The sequence below is a fragment of the Epinephelus lanceolatus genome, chromosome 5, assembly GCF_041903045.1.
Source record: "Epinephelus lanceolatus isolate andai-2023 chromosome 5, ASM4190304v1, whole genome shotgun sequence".
Classification (NCBI taxonomy): domain Eukaryota; kingdom Metazoa; phylum Chordata; class Actinopteri; order Perciformes; family Serranidae; genus Epinephelus; species Epinephelus lanceolatus.
The window spans coordinates 21549184-21566535 of NC_135738.1; the positions used below are offsets into that span (position 1 = coordinate 21549184).

Here is a 17352-nt window from a genome sequence, read left to right on the forward strand (position 1 = left end):
AGCCATACTAGTCACTTTGCTGATTTAGATTTTCACATGCAAAACTTATGATCAGCTTATAAAATATGACACACATTCACAAATTACTCAACACTACATAATGTACCACAAAACTTCAATTAAACGCCTATTTCCATTTAAACACCTAGTCCCCTTTATTAGCCTGGCGTGGCTACACATTTTGACATATAAACGCCTGGCTCAGTTAGACACCTGGTCTAACTGAGGTTCATAAGGGTCCTCAGATCAAAAGAATCACAATGTTTTTCATAAAAATCAATCCAAGTTGTGAGTTTTGTTTTAACAGGAGGAAGTGGTGTTGTGTCAGTATGCTGGGTGCCGTAATCTTTGAGTACAACAACTCACTTGGTCTCTCATGTGCTGTCTGTTGGAGCTAGATCAAATGAATGATTCATAACTGATATGTTATTCAAAGCCTAATTTTTAAACTAGTAATATTCATACTGGTTCAAATAAATAATTTGATCGTATTTTTCATCTTTGCCAAGCAACAGTTTTGTGTGAAAAGAATTAAAGGCCCGTCCCACATAGACCCCTGTCCTAAATATAGGCCTGTTGATTTTAGTGATTAAAACAAATAACAGCTGTAAACTGAAGTTTTACAGTAGTTGAAATTACCTCCAGCTTGACCAAGTATAAACAACGGTAAAATGCTATTCCCATTCTGTAACAATAATCCAATAATACAGTACTGGATACAGTATCACAATAACAGGGGCCATTTGCCTGGAAACAAATATTTTTTAAATTTGTTGCAGTGCATAAGGCAACAATACTTCTGTGCTGTAAGCTATTTGGAATGTAGAACTAAAATTGAGTATTTTTGCGCTTTAATATTTCTACATTTACTTCAGTAAAAGATCTGAGCACTGACCAGGACAATGTATGTGGGACTGACTCAAAATAGACTAAAGTGCGTGTTCCATCTAATGAAGGAACATGTTAGTCAGTGCAGCAGTGTGGCTCATTCATGTGTGATCTGTGAGTTTTAGAGTTATAAATCAGCCTACACAAGCAACACTTACTAAAAGGATCAATTCATTGTTGGTTTTGGTCTTTTCATTAGATCTTTTTATTGACTGGAAAATATAGAACACCTCCAGCTTTATCCTTGTAATGTTATTTAGCAGCTGTCAGCGACCGCACTTCAACTTCCCTCTGCTAGTTGTCACACCTACTTTCTGTATTTTCGCTGAGGGTTGTTGAGAAGCCATCTGATGACCACGGGACTGTCAGGACCAGACGCAGCTCTAGTCCATGGCTTCAGAGGCAGCGGAGGAGAGGAAGACACCGGGGATGCAGAGAACCCTGAAACAGAAACACAGAGAACACACTGAAAGTCATCATTCTCAAACAGAAAGTTAAGTCCTCTAGTTCTGATTGACTGAGTTCAATTTCAAGCTGCTGTGAAACACACGACCAACACACACCTGTGACTCCATCAGTGTTAAAATGCAAATCTAACTCACCCCTCAAGCCATTACTGTCATCACGTCATTTAGAAACCCCTTGGTCCACTGATACTTTTACTTAAGTACTAACTTACATCACTTGATGTCACGCTTGAGTACTTTTAGACCAGGGCGGTGTGATGTGTGTAACTACACCTGCCAGCTGTAGCATCCCTATAAAGCTGCTTCACTTCTTCATCATAAACATTCCCTTAAACAGCTCAAACAGCCTGACGTTTACGCAGCAGCAGCACTTAAAAGCAGCACCATTTTTTCTACGACTCCTCCTTCTGACGGTGTAATCACATTTTCAGCTTCTCACACTGAGATGCAGGTGTTCATGTGACACCAACACTGACGCGGTAAAGAAAGTGCAGTGCTGGTCTCACGATCTTTTTTTTTACGTAACAAAACGCAAACATGCTGATGCCGGTAAAGGCGGATAAGGTCACTGTTGGAGTTGTTGTGTTCCGAGATGATCCTGCACGACACAGCCGGCAGAGAATACGTCTTGTGTGGAGACAAACACACATGGAAACAGTGAGTAAAGAGCCATGCAGAACAACAGTGGAAACTCAGAAGACATTCTCCAACTGTCCCCGGTGGATCACGCCGACCGACGCCTCTCTCAACCCTTTCAGCAAAACAGTGGCATGTGCTGAAGAGTTAGTGTCAAGGCCCTCCTGAGTGGGACTGAAATATCCTTCAGTGGCATGCATAATTCACATGAACAGTAAAAAACGTTCATATACTGCATGTGTCCTCAATTTATCTGTACAGTCTATCAGAGTAACTTTAACCACAGAACTCTTTCACTTAAAATGACAGCATGTCTTGAAGTGTGTAAAAAAAAAAAAAGAACTCTTACTGACTTGAAACCATGAGTTATATGGAGTTTGAACTAGAAATTCACAGATTAATTTTTGATATTATTTGGCCAAAACCAGGGGCAAACTGCAGCCACATGCAGCTCTTCAGCTCCTCTCCAGTGGCTCCCTGTGGCTTTGTCAAGAAATAAGATCGAGATGAAAACAGTTAACAGCTAAAGTGATGGTTATGTAACAGGGTGAATTTTACAGCAGTAATTTGTGTAACAAAGTCAAATGTACATTTCATATTAAAGGTTGATTATGTAGAATAATTATTAAAAGCTATAATTTAAAAAAAAAAAAAATACATCCACAGTGCGTTTAGAGGGGTGCAGAATAAAAGTATAGCATTTCCTTGAAAAATTATATTTTGTCTGAATTAAATAATTTCATAAATTTTGACGGGTTCGACAATGACATCATGTTTACATCGTACCAGCCAATAGTGGCCGGGCATTGCCGGTTGCCAAGTACGGTCTCTATGCTCGGCATGATGGAGTCTGTATGTCCAGCAGCTGCTTTAGAGCCCCGGAGAACGGTGCGTTATCCATCCCAGCAACAGAGTGACCGGAGAAGGGCAAAGACGAGAGTTAATACTGGCAAAGCATTTGCTCGATGGACTCAAATCAAATCAAAGGATTCCCACGGCATAAGAACGCACGCGAATACCGATCTCCTCAATCGGTAAGCTAACTCACTCGCTAACTTAGCTAATGTTACCTGTCAGCACTGATGATCAATTTACTTTTTCAAGATAGATTTACCACAAGCAGGCTGCGATACTGCTTTATAAACCGTGATTATGTGAGACTGTCTCATGACAATCAGGTATGAGCGGTGCGACGTCAGTGGTAAACAACAGACATGTAGATCAACAACAGATAACATGGAGTGCAGGAGAGAGCAGGACCATGCAGCGTTTAATGCTTGGAAGTACCGACATTACTTTGATTTTGACTCGGTAAAAAGTGACACAAACATTAGCGTCTGCAGTGCACTCTGCGTGGTAAGAAATGAAGTAGTTGCCAACCCGACGTGGCCCGCAGCGGAACGGGGGCTTGAGCCCGCTTCATGCAGCCACTGATGCCTTCTAGACATCGTGATTTCCCAAAACTGAATAAATACCACACATAACATCATATGTATATATAGACCTATAGCTAGGCTAATGTTAAATACTGTTGTAAAATGAATTGATTAGTCGAAATTAGTCGTTACCCTGTATGATTCATCACTTGACATGGTGCAGGCTGATGGCTTCACACACTTGGCATCGAACCTGGCAACCCGACTGCTGGAATAATTTTTGTAGTTGTGACTACGATCTAGACACACTAGATGGCGGTATTATGCTCATTCTACATAATCAACCTTTAAGTATTATAATTACACAAAATTTGTTTCAGTTGTATTACCTGACATGCTTAAGCCTCCAAAGTCAATATGTGGAACGTTTGCGACTTAGTTTCTGTACCCTTACGTTCATCTTTGGGTGTACCCCACCTATAAAAGGGGTGTGTCCCACCTTGCCTCTCCCCTTTTGCTGTTGTGCTCAATGGGAGAGGTAAGCGACATTGCTCTTGTAGTAATTTCGGTGTTTTAGCGCTCTTAAGCTATGTTTACAAGTTCAATTATCAGCCTAAAATTACTGTATAATATGCTAACATATTCCTGTGTCGCCTAATTTGTGTAGGGTCATAATTGACAGGTTTTATTGTACTGAATTGAATGTAACATGGCTGTCCTTTTGCTGTTGTACTCCATGGGAGAAGGGCTCGAGTTATATGGTCGTGATTGACGTAGGATTTTGTTTTTACCTCTTGCTGTCAGTTGTCACAAGTACGCGGAGATCGCGCCCAAAGATATCCACAGTCTGGGCCCCTTCATTCCAACACAACGCAGACAACATTAGAGTCCACCAGTTACACTCATATTCTCGATTTCTAAAAATATATAGCTATACACCAAATAAAAAATGTTTTTACATTTTGTCAACTGAAATGTGCAACTACGGCCTGGCGCCTTTTCTCCTACATTTTGCTGCACCTCAATGGCAGCGGCTAGCTTTGAGTCCTCCCAGCTATGCTAGATGTGGATTCCAAATCTAAGAAAGGAAAAGTCTCAGAGGAAAATTTAAGTAGCAAAAAATGATAAACAGCTCCCTGTAGAGTGGCCACCTTGTGGTAACACATATTAATGAATGCTCATTTACATGCTGAAACGCTAATGTAGAATGTATAGGCTGTGTTTCCCCCATTTTAACGCTCAAATATGTTTTGCAGCTCCAGAAAGATTTAAAAATGTATTTATTTACTTTCCAAACATGGCTCTTTTGACTGTAAGGGTTGCTTGGAACAGCTATTACGAGCCTACTTCAACCATTGCCAACATGTTAGTGATGTCTATAACAAATGTGTTTAGCAGAGCTGGAAATAACACATGACTATTCCACTCATGCAGAAGTTACTTGAGTAATATTGTGCTTAGCTGGTGTTGAAAAATAATTTAGCAGAAGTTGCAAAATAGAAATTTTCTGTAAGTGTCATAATGAAAGGCCCATGCAAATTCAAAAGTATCTCACACCTATTACACTCAGAGTTTGAGCTCCCAACTGGGCATTAATTTAGGGTCCCAACAACCAGTCAAAACATATATAAGAGGTCCTTTATTCCCTGTACCATACAGGTAGTGAACACAGAACGACTGTATCAGGGAACACTACCATTTTTATAAGATGAGCTCTCTTATTGTCTGTATTTTCCTATTGATTTTTGAGAGAGGTCAAAGACAAATTTCCACTGAGACAGAGGACAAAGTTATCTATCTATCTTAAGTTCAAATAACATTACATTTGCCACACACTCCATAGAGACATTGGAGTTCAGTGTATTGCTCAAGGACAATTAAACACATGGGCACGACAAGTTGACGATTAGACCACCATCTTCTCAATTAATGTCTGAATCGCGCTGCCATCTGAACTCCAGTCACCGCCTGTGTGACTCAAATTCTCTTAACTGTGTCTCAGTATCTACACCGTCAGCTACTATGTAATGAATATAATAATGGAAAGGAACTAATTACATTCACCCAAGTATGTATGACTGTAGTTAAATACAATGCTTGCATAGTTTTTCCATTTCATGCTCATTTATACTTTCACTTCTCGTCATGTCAGAGGGGAAACTTGTACTTGTACTAGTCTGCTACATTTAACAGCTGTAGCTACTAGCAGCTTTTCAGATTTAAAATATAACATGTGATCTGCTTTCAAAATATGTAGAACTGTTATAAAGTAAGAATTATCTAATATATAATGGTTTAAACACTGACAGAGGCTACTGTGTAAAAAAATGTGCTCTTTTACTTTCGCTTCTGTGACTACATTTTATTGCCAATACCTCTTTTAATTTACTTAAGTTTTTCTTTTAATATTATTTCAGTGAATAGCTCTCACGTTACTTACAGCAGCCTTAAAGTGTATAACCATCCGATGGCTGAGACCGGACCCTCCCACATATAATACATGTATCCAAAAAGTCTGGATCAGATGGAACATATTACATACTCAGTCCTGTCGTGGCTTTATTAATACAATGAGGTTTATCATCCAGTCGGGCTCTGCTAAACTCTCACTTTTATATTCCCCCCATGCACATATCACGTATACAGTACATTATATGTCATTGTCTGAAGAACAAATTTTGCACCTGTACTGTATTGTTGTTAATAAAAACTAAATCAAAATTACATTCTAAATAATTAAGACTTTTTCAGTGACGTATTTATTGCTACTGTTACTTACATAAAATGTAAAAAAAAGAGCAAGAGCAAATACATTATATTACAAAAAACTACAAGTAAAAATAGAATAACAAATTTTAGAGTTTACAAAAAGGTACTTAAATTGCTAGTTAAATATAACATTGAGAGTACTCACTGTGTGTTTCCACACCTGGACATTAGTCAGGTTATGAGTGTGAATACAGTGTTCACTACAGGCTGCATCTTTGATCTTGTGGTCACAATACAAACATTTGAGTTTTAAACCACAGGAGGAAATGTGTGGCCTTGCAGCCAGCTATATGGTCTCACGTTTCTTCTCTCTGCTCTGCTGAGCAGCAGACGTATTAGTAAGAGAGCAGAGTCAAGTGTTCTCCTTACTGTATTTACTGAACACAAACACACTGCATCATTTGCCTCCTTTGGTCCACTGATCCGCGAGCAGTCTGCTCGCAGTCCCTCTATATTTACAAGGGCCCATTTGTAGACGGTAAAAAAAACAGACGCAGGAATTGTTTCTTAATCATCTGCCTGCACAAACACTGGAGGACAGTCAAGTGAATTCTCCTCCAGCATCACTGCACACTCAACAGCACCGATCTGCAAAAGACACCGCAGCTAGTATACAGAAATGATCCTCTAATGATTTGTAAAATCAATTTCAATTTTCGTCAGATGTCGCCTTAAGCATCAGAAATGACATAAATGAAACACCTACTTAATACATGCAAGCTCAAATATATTTTTTTAAAATAAATAACAGCCACAATTTGGATGCAAGCACAAAAGCAGAACCGATTATTATAAATGAACCCCCCGGGGAGCTGTTGAATGTACCCCGCTGTTAGCCGTACCTTGCTGATGTTTTTAATTTAAGGACTGAAAGGCAAGATGTTTTTTTTATTCAGTGACATTCAAACATAGTATCTGTATCATGCATATATTTACAACTATTACCGCTGTGCTAAATCAATCATTAGAAACTGACAATCAAGTTTGGTGAGTACACTTTGCACCACAAGACCATAAACCTACCTGTGTGAATTCTTTAGCTGCGAGGCATTTAAATATATTTAACTGTTTCTCAGAGGGTAAATTCAGCATCTATTGTATACTTCCGAAACAATATTCACAAACACAGCTGTCTAAAAAAGAATTAAACTTAAAACCACGATACACTACACACGCTAATGCTGTACGTGTACAACAGCTCCCCACCCACCACTTCCTTTTTTATGTTTAACACTTTTTGAAGCTTCACTACTTAAAAACCACCAGTTAACCAGTTGGCTGATTACAAAGTGTGAAAAGACTTACTGTGAGTGGATCTACACAACTCAACAATGAAAGCTGGGAGCCTGAGTGAAACACACACGATCACAGAAGAAAATGATTTTCCATCATCACAAGCTTATTTGTTGTTTAATACTCATTATTTTTTCCCCAGAACATCCACCCTTCGATGCAAATGTGCAACAGGCTATTTTTCCGTGAGGTACGTGGATATATGTAGTCACTTTACAGTAATAGGATGAGTTATAGCTGTGATAATTGTCTCCATAGTGAGCCGTGATCGCCCACATGCAAGGCAGATACACAGCAGGTGGGAGGTGAACATACTGTAGAAACACTTACACTCTACTCTTTGCGCCGCATCTCCTCCATAACTGGAACATGGTCCTATACACGCACGCCGAGGTTAACGGCAGAGTATACATTTGCAGTTATAAATCTTTAGGAGGCAGCATCTATTTTGCATTTATTATATTTTGCAAATGTGAGTTTATATGGATGTCAGAGTACGGCATGAAATACTGACGCTATGAGGGAAAAACTCATCCTTCACACACTGCTAGATATCATTAATGTCTGTTCGATGGATTCCAAGAATCTTTTATTTTATTTGTTTTTGTTTCCACTTCTCATAAACCTGACTCGTCTGCTTCGACTTCTGATTTCCTCCATTTCACAGAATGCTTTCCACAATCCGCCCCCCAGAAAACTGTTTCCTAAAGAGAGCAAACAGGTATACAGTATGCTGTGCAGAAACACCACACAATAATATGCAATTTAATACACTGTTGTGGTCAAGTGACGAGACACTGGTATCTCAGCTATCATTTGTTTACAATGCAATTTTTCCTGTATGACTGTCGAAATGTGGTGTAAAAAAATCCCAAAGTAAGCACCTCTAATAGCCTGATTATGATATCATAACATGAAAATTAAAAATAAAGTCCTACTAAAGCCTGTACGTGTGAAAATAGCTTTGCATTACAGAACATTGTCTGGGCCAGTTACACTGAACATAAAAAAGGCACAGGCTTGTAAGATAATTCATCAATAAGGTGATTAGTGTTTAGTGGTTGGGGAACAAATCAATACAGCACTGTATCTTGATATACACAGACGGCAAGTATCATTTTTTACTGTATAAATGATTAATACTGCAAATACAAATTAAACTTGTAGTGGGCAGCTAGAATAATAAAATCATTGCTTTTTCAGTCCACTAGAAACATTTTGCTGCAATAAAAATGACTCAAAGTGAGAAGCTTTATCTTTAATACTTTATTTTCTTAAATAAAATAGGCTAGATGTTGACAAACTTTTCCTTTGGGGACATAATTTATAGCTGAAAAAAATATAATTAATCGTAATATAACTTATCCCAATTCTTAGCATATCACAAAATGTTTAAAATAACATGACTGAAGTATCATGAAAAACTCCTGTAAGTGTATAAGTGTTGGAGTCTCCATCATCACACCAACCAATATGACAACCAGCTGCTTAAGTGCCTTTTCATTTAAAAGATAAATTAATGGAGATAAATTTGCCCTGTGGGGTGAATAAACTTTATCTTAAGTATCTCATACCCCTCTTTGTAAAAGGTAAAAGGCAGTCACTCAGTTAGAAAATGGAATGATGGTTCTTTCACTATCCATAGGCTTATACTGTAGCGTTAGCTGGAGATACCTAAAATAAAAATCAACATTTTATCAAAACAACAATAATCACTTTCAGGCAGACAACTGGATGTTAATTTGAATTGAGACGAATTGTGAAATCAGCAAACTTGTTTATTTCTGTTGTTATTTTCAGCTGTAACCGAAACATTTAAAAATACGTAGGTAAACACGGTGGTCAGAGCCATCTGATGCTTCTGCTGTGCTTTTATTATGTCCTCTTGCTTCGCTAGCGTCTTAGATAAACCAAACCCACAGGCACGTAAGCTAACATTCAGCAATATTGCTGTGGATGGGAGCCGCAGCAGAATGTATTTCACCTACCTAAAAAGACCCACCTGCAGCCTAGATGTACACTATGTTAAGAATATTTTCACGACTTACACACCAAGCAATCGAGCCAGCAGTAGACCAGCAGCTCTCGTGATAGGTGAAGTGAAACAACTTCAGTGCTCTGATGTTAAAAGCTGTCTGAAGGCAAAGTAAAGCAGTGAAAATATAAATATAGTACACACTTAAACTGATATTGATATTTTTTTGGTGGGTCTTCTAGTTGGCTAAAAGCTAACCAACCTTGGAAGTGTTTGCTCAGTGCCGTTTCATTTCATGTACGTGACGCTGCGTTATAGCAAACAAAGAATGATTTGGTCTATACAGAAAAAAAAAGTTTGAGGTTACTGTGGTTCCTTATTCAGCCAATTGGGAAAATTACTCGGAAATTAAACTCTAGCACACTGTAGCTCACTTTTAAAACAAAAAAATGGCCTGAACACAAAGTAAATGTTGTCATCGCACCCTCCCCTGCTGATAGAGCAGCTTGACTTGACTTGACTTGTTTAGTGTGATGATGGAAGATGAATTGTACCTTTTTATAAAGGCCGGATGTCACACACTGATGAGCGCTGCTGAACCTGCCAGTGGCACAACATCTGGTGTCAGCCTCTGACTCACCTCCAGCCAGGAGGGTTCTCCAGATCGTATCAGGACTAAAACAAGGAGTTTATTGACAGAAAAATGATCTAATCTTGCTCTCTCTGTCTCTTTATACATCATTTTTTTTAATCTTCAGATGTTATCATTTGTCTGCTGATTGTATGATGTAGGCCTGTCCTATAAAAGAAACTCACAGCTGCCACATGGTCTCCAATAAAGGCTTCATACTATAACAGTACATCCATCAGCCTGTAAATAAAAATGACTGCAGAATGTGGTTAAGAAAAACGGAACAATATCAAACAGTTATGAATGAGAGGGTTGATCTGAGTGACTGATTCAATGCATCCCTCTTGTGGAGGACTAACTCACTCCACAGCTTCCGAGTATAGTAGGTGGCACTGGTCCAGAGAGTCCAAAGGACCTTTGAAACCTGAAACCTGAGCCCGGTCTACAAAACAGCGGCGAGAGACCTGTCCGGCGAGGGTTGGAAATAAGATGTGGGCTTGTTGGTTAAACGCAAATTAAGTTACTAGAACCGCGAGTGTGACTGATCCTCCTCTGCTGGACAGAATATTTTGGATTCTTCAAGGCAGGCAGAGAACAAAATCTTACGCTCTGGCTCGGACATGCGGCTCCGTCGGGCCAACTGTGGCTTCGTCGCCAGTGTGTGAGCTGAGCTGCAGTTAGCAGGGCCAAGCACAGACAGGCTCAAACTGCTGTGTTCACTGGTAGATAAACACTCTATGATCCTCGTCTCTGGATCGCACCAGTGTGTGAGTACGCAAATTTATGTGCGTGTGTGCGTGTTTGCAAAAACACTAACCGTTGCATGTTCCCTACTCATTGTGCCCTCGGTGTGTTTACCAATCTCAAAGCCAACAGAGCAAGTGCTTCCACAAAGGGCTGCCAAAACACAGAAGACAACTAATAAAAGATGGCATTCATTCTTATCCAGTACTTATTCACATGCCTGTGCACAGCAAAATGTCAAGCCACCCTCTCAGTTATGGTCAGAGCGGAAAAAACATGCCTGTTTTTGCTTAAACAATGGCTGTTTGATTTTTTAATATACAACGAGATGGAAACACTAAAACCAGACAGCGTTATTGCACATGCAGCTATTGATGTCATTCGGTGAATAAAGGCGGAAATACAGTGATGTAAAACACCATTACAGCAGACTTTGGGTAATTGTATGCCGGAGAAACAAATGAGCACAATTCCAGGGAAACAGATCATTCCCACCTTGCATCAGTACTGAATAATCAACACAATCCATTAGCATGCTTCATAACACAGCACACTTAAGTGGTATGGAAAGTTCATGTAATGGGATATTATAATGTCTCACCAAACTACAAACTAAGCACTTCCACTATTTCAAAGTCCTTGCTTGAGAGCACAAGATTCAATCAGTGAATTTCAATGCAGGGTGGAAGCACCACTTGCTATTCAGCCTTCATATCAGTCAGTCAGCCTCAATCTCTGTCCCTCCTCCTCCTCCTCCTGCAGCCACAATGGCAAGCTTGTGCTTGTGGTGATTGTGTATATGCCTCACCAGTGCTCAGGGCAGCAAACGTGTGCATGTACATGCTCATGCGCCGCCATCTAGACGATATCAAAGGCGGGGACTGTGGAGCGTATGACGTGTTTCAATCAGCACCTGGGACGATATATTTAAGCGAGGGCTCTTCACCCTGCACTGGCTCATCAGCTAAAGCCATTTTGATTTTTTGAGAGGTCCATCTATGTCTGTCTGTCTTTCCCGTCACCACCTGGGAGTGTGCCGAGTCCCTCTTCATCCCTCCATTATGCTCTGTGCAGTGGGACTTCCCCTGCCTGCAGGACCTACAGACGGTCTTTATTTGCTGTGACCTCAGAGCACCCTGACACCCTGAGAAATCAACTACTAAGCCCCCGCTTCTACTGGGAAGAAGATCAACAGTGAGAAAACCAAGACGGTGGAAGGCCTTACTCTGTCAAATACTAACCACCCTTTGACGTGAGGCAGGAAGAGAGTTTAACACTCCAATGTCTTGACCTCTAGACAGAGTCTGAAATCAAGCCATGCAGAAACACAAACACTTTCTCTTTCTTTCTTAATCCGTCTCTAAACTTAAGAAAAAAGCCAGACATCTGTGCAGTGGCCCCCTCGCATGCTGCGAGAAAGATGCTGCTGGAAGCAATAATGTCACTTTGCATCTCATTGCTGGGCTGCACACTGCCAGCACAGCATATGCATGGAGTGGAGAGTTGTTGTCAATATGCACTAAATGCATCATCGCATTAATATTTGAGGCAAATGTCAATTAATGCTGCGGTGGACAGCATGAGCACTGCACTGGGCATATACCCCAGGGACAGAAGTGGTCCTAGACAACCTCTCAGTTTTCGTAATAAAGTTTAGAGGCTCAGGCATAGGTGTTGATTTTCGGGATGACACAGGAGACAAGTCGCCCTCAAAATTAAGTACATGTGCTTTTGTCCCCTCCCCAATTAAAAACATGAAAATAGTAGAGGACTCTTATCTTGGCAAAATGTAGGCACTGCACCATAAATTGATGCAGAAAATGTATAAATTGGTGCATAAAAATTCCCCAGAATGCACTAAATTAAGTGTTTGATACTCAAAATTTTGTTGCGAAGGATCACCAAACCCTCCTGTTTTATACGTCTCCCTCCCAATGTTGAAACTAAACATACGCCCTTAAGCACAGGAAGTGAATTTGATTATTTACAGACACAGACAAAAGGTTCCACATCATATTTCCTAAAAGTAATGTGGTGTAAAGTTTCATCACAATACAATGTTTATAGAAACTTTGGACTTGTTGATATCACAAAGTCTGCCACGAAATGATTTTGAATTTATTCAATTCAGGGGCCTGCGATCGATTTGAGACAATATCAGGAAGTACAGTATCCTCACTGTGTTTTTCTTGACTGCTTATCAGTGCTTGCCTGGTGCTAGGCTGATAGCACTGTTTGAATGTTTGAGAAGGAGGTGTACTTGACATAAGTGGCACCACAGGCCTGCCATGGGAATTTCAAAATAAAAGTACATCTGAAAGATGACGATATGTATCGAACTTTTCACTTTGTATTGATAATACCAGATCGTTGATCACTGAATCAATATATTGATGCAGTTCGGTAATAAATCCATTTAACAAAGCAACTGATAATTCTTCGTGTCTGACCTTATAGTCAAGTCAAACCCTCAGCTCTAACGGAGCTGCATCTCAGCTGTGTGTGCAGCCTGAACCAAAACAAAGAGCTGGTTGCTGAGGGGCACGGAACAAGATCGTAACCCCTTAAAATGTCAGTCCTCGCAGCCCCCCGCCACCCCCCCACCCCACTGCAGCGGCCAATACCTCTTTTACCGACAGGGCCCTTTTGGACAGAATGCCACAAGCACACAGCTGTAACAAGAAACCAGAGCCTTACCAAAGACGAAGAATACTTATCTTCTAATCCCACGTGAGATACACAGACCAACTAGCTGCAGCCAGCTGGTGTTTCCTATTTGAGTTTGTGCTGAGGGAGGGTGTCCTCTCAAGTGTTGAACACACAGAATCTTTTGCTTGCTTCCACCGTCCTCGCCAGCTCAAAGACCTACATGTAGCTTGAAGATATCTGTATGATAGTAGATTGAAATGCTCTGTCTGCAGGGATTTACCATCACATGCAGGCCAGTGAGAATTAAGGTTGTGCGGTTACTGTACATGTAGCCTTTATTTTTTTATATCTAAGCCCAAAGGATGTATACAGTAGACTATAATGACGTCTCCTCTGAATCCATTATTTCTATTTCCGAAATGAAACACACACACACACACACACACACGCACACACAGCCACATATAGCTTGGCTAAGCAGCTATACAGTACTTCATGTTCTCTTGTCAACCTGATTATTTCATTTTGGTACCATGGGAAAAAAACAGTAAAACAGCATTTACTGCAAAGCAACGCACAATGTCAGATTGGCTAGATCACTTACAGTGGTGGCTTTTTTCAAACAAGCATCTGAGATGTAGAGATATCAAGGAACTAATTGTATGCAGCTGACACTACTTCAATCATAGGGCAGCTACGATGCCCTACAATGACCCCCAAATGGAAGAATTTCATTATCTCCACAGATCCAATAAGAAAGGAAACACAAGGACAAAAAGAAAAGAGATTGTTTTGACACCTGTTATATCTCAGACTCTGCATCTCACAATACCTGTATTGTGCAGTGTTGGACTGATTCCCTGCGTGGGTGCGTTCAAGTAGGTGGAGAGGGCAATATCACATAACCTGGTTCTTAATTTAGTATCTGAAGAAAAAGGCATGAAAACCAATAAACCAGTTCCTGAATAAATAAAAAAAGAGTGTTCTGGCCTCACCACAAGAAGGCTGCGGTGATCTTTCACCACTTTTGTGCGAGTTACCAATGACCAGAAATACTCAGTAGGTACAGCTCTCCCTGTCAGCCGCTGCTTTTGGGGTTTTCTTTAGCGAGGTGTTAGAGCAGGGGTGTCAAATGGGCCACATACAGCCCAACTTGATCTCAAGTTGGCCGGACCAATGAAATCATCACAAAATAACCTTTAAATAACAACAGCTCCTATTCCCCCCCCCTTATTTAGGTGTAAACAAGTAAAGGTACATTCTGTGAACGTTCATGGTTTTAAAAAACAGATGAGCAACCTGAGATGTCTCAAGAAAGATAAGTGTAGTTTCAATATCTCAGTTTTCCTGCATTCAGTCTACTTCTTAGTCTTTACATGAACATTTATCCATACATTTCTGTTTTTTAAGCAATAGCGTTCCTCCAATATTCTTTTATACTAAATTCTGCACAGAGTGGAAAACCCTCTGAAACAGCATTTTACATGACGCAGCTACTCACTGTTTAACTTGCTTCTAAAACCTTGCACCTATTAACCAGGTCATCTGTTTGGGCAGATTGGACCCTTTGGTGGGCCGGTTCTGGCCCATGGGCCGTATCTTTGACACCCCCGTGTTAGACCCACCAGAGGCCTACATAGTAAAGTGGTAAGGCAGGTCTTGAGATACTAACACTGGTGGTGCAATTTGTCAGTAGGTGCAGTCAGCCAATTAGCCTAAGTTCCAGAATGAGTATTAGGGCCTTGACACACCATGCCGACCACCAACTGTTGGTCATTGAGGAAGGTGAGGAAAGCAAACAAACAACTAAGGTCAAGAGGGTGTGAGATCAAAACATACGTATTATATTAGGTAAAAAAAATTAGCCATTGAGCTCTGTAGGTGAAACAGTTCGGAAATGTTTGTGTTATTGTTTGCTAGTGCACAGTAAGAGAGTTATTTCTTCTTATGCACGTGCAGAATGTATGTGCTAGTTGGCCGCTGGCTGTAGTCTTTGTGGTGTGTTCAAGTGCAACTTTTTTGCTGAGATACAGGCGACATAAGCTGATGCAACAGTCGGCTTTCGTCTCCACTAGTTCTTTCGTTTGTCACTTCACTTTGTGTGTCTGGGCCTTGACTACCTGATGGTTTGTGTGCATCCATCAAATTAAACAATACACACTACTAAAAAAAAAAAATACAAACACACACCCTGTCAAGCCAATTTTTCGGCAATGCGTTTTCCTAACTGGAGCGTTCCGTCCTGGACTATTTGTGATTTGATCGGCCATTTAAGTGGTGGGCTGGAAGTGTATGAGAGAAACCATTCTCTTTGTTCTATGTACAATGTCAATGAATCATTACATACTATGTTTTGGGAGGCATGCATGTTTACAGACTGAAGGGAAAAATCTATTTGCATTTTCTCTAGAAAATGAATGCCTGAGGAAACAATTTCAAAATTCATTGAATTGCTTTATGCAGGCCATTGGCCTTATGACACTGCCAGTGGGTTTATAAGGCATGCACAGTTGCACCGTGCATTTAGACAAAAGATTAATACCTTTCCTGCTAAATATATTAAATGCATGAAAGTAGCTTAAGTTGCGCCATTTGATACCTCAATAATGTCTGTATTTGGAATCATCCCATCCCTCTTTGATGGAAAAATAAATGAATAAATGGTCAGTGTATTCTCAGGCAAAGGGAAAATGCCCTGAAGCTAAGAATTGTTAATACTTAAACAATTAAGTAAAACTTTTCTAGAGTAGACAGACTGGATCTCTATCCTACAATATTAACATACATTTACCAAGCGGTAGAAAAGTACTGAATGCATCTCTTACTCTTGTGGTCTGACATTTATAATCCTGTTGAAGGAAGCTACATATAACCCCTGAATTTAGCCGCAGAGCCCCAAGTGCTTCCAGCACTTTACTGTGGTCAGTTTGGCTGAAGGAACAACCATTAGCTATCCAAATGGAACCGATGCTAACTACAACAGCCAATTTAATCTGAGACCCAAACTGTGTCTGTCGAGGATACTTGACCAGGGCACAAGTCAACATTTAATGCAAGCTGCAAAAGATGTGCAGATACAATGAATCTGATGCATGTTATCATTTACTCCCATTACCCATGAACATCATGGACTTCGAGCCACCAAAAGAAGCAAAAGACATCAGTTATCCTTGTGAGAGGTGAATGGATCCAAGCCTGCTCGACAAAATCACAAAATCTTTGATATAAACTTTGACATGGGCCTCTTGGATGGACAAAATAATCTTGGACTCAGTAACTTTGTCTGTGTTCTCCAAAGTGCCTCAAGTGCACCCACGGAGATAGAATTCAGTGGGCATGGGTGCATTGCAGAGGAAAGATGTGTCATACTCACACCAGTATCGGGCACTAACATTATCATGTTGTAGTGACTGATGATGCAAAACAAAATGATGATTCCCTTTTATGGTTCAAGGGTTTTCACTAAAAAAATGTGTGTAAGAGCAACAGAGAGGGACACTTTACTCATTTTGAACCAGCTTTGTATCATAACTATGTGGGTAGTGTGTGTAAATGCACTTTGGTAAACCGCCCTCCATCTTGCCAGCGTCAAGATGTCCTTGCTCATCTCTCAGCTCACATCTGTCTTTTGCTGGCTCTAAAGCTGTTGCTCGAACTACTACAGAGTACCGCATTAGGACACAAAGAGTACAGAAGCGGATCAAGAGAGAGTACCGCCCCTCTCTTGCTCAAATGGTAAAACTAGGTAGCGCTGAACGCATATAAACCAAGATTCTGTTATTGTATTGCCTATTTCTTACCTCAAACATTCTCAGAAACCTATTTAAATGCATTGTTTGGCTGTAATACGAGAGTTTGTGAACAGGAAGTGGGCACCATTCTGTTTCCTCTATTGTAGAAACGAAGGCTGAAAAAATTAAGATC

At 40.3% G+C, this 17352-nt stretch overlaps 2 protein-coding genes across 4 annotated transcripts in view; one reads left to right on the top strand and one right to left on the bottom strand.

The window, feature by feature from the left end:
* Nucleotides 1–17352, bottom strand: part of otud7a (OTU deubiquitinase 7A) — a 54342-nt gene that overhangs the window by 31125 nt on the left and 5865 nt on the right. The window contains exons 1-2 of one of the 2 annotated variants that reach the window (XM_078167874.1): nucleotides 7160–7267; nucleotides 1200–1329 (exon numbers count right to left, since the gene is read on the bottom strand). The gene's annotated coding sequence lies outside the window, so the exon portion shown is untranslated. Of the gene's footprint in view, nucleotides 1–1199; nucleotides 1330–7159; nucleotides 7268–17352 lie in introns of those variants that run through there. The other variant, XM_033635359.2, reaches the window with a different exon arrangement.
* LOC117262409 (uncharacterized) overlaps nucleotides 10488–17352 on the top strand; it is a 31181-nt gene continuing 24316 nt past the window's right edge. For both annotated transcript variants that reach the window (XM_033635357.2, XM_033635358.2), the window contains exon 1: nucleotides 10488–10802. In XM_033635357.2, the coding sequence (XP_033491248.2) occupies nucleotides 10773–10802 (30 nt within the window). In that variant the 5' untranslated portion in view covers nucleotides 10488–10772. The remainder of the gene's footprint in view (nucleotides 10803–17352) is intronic.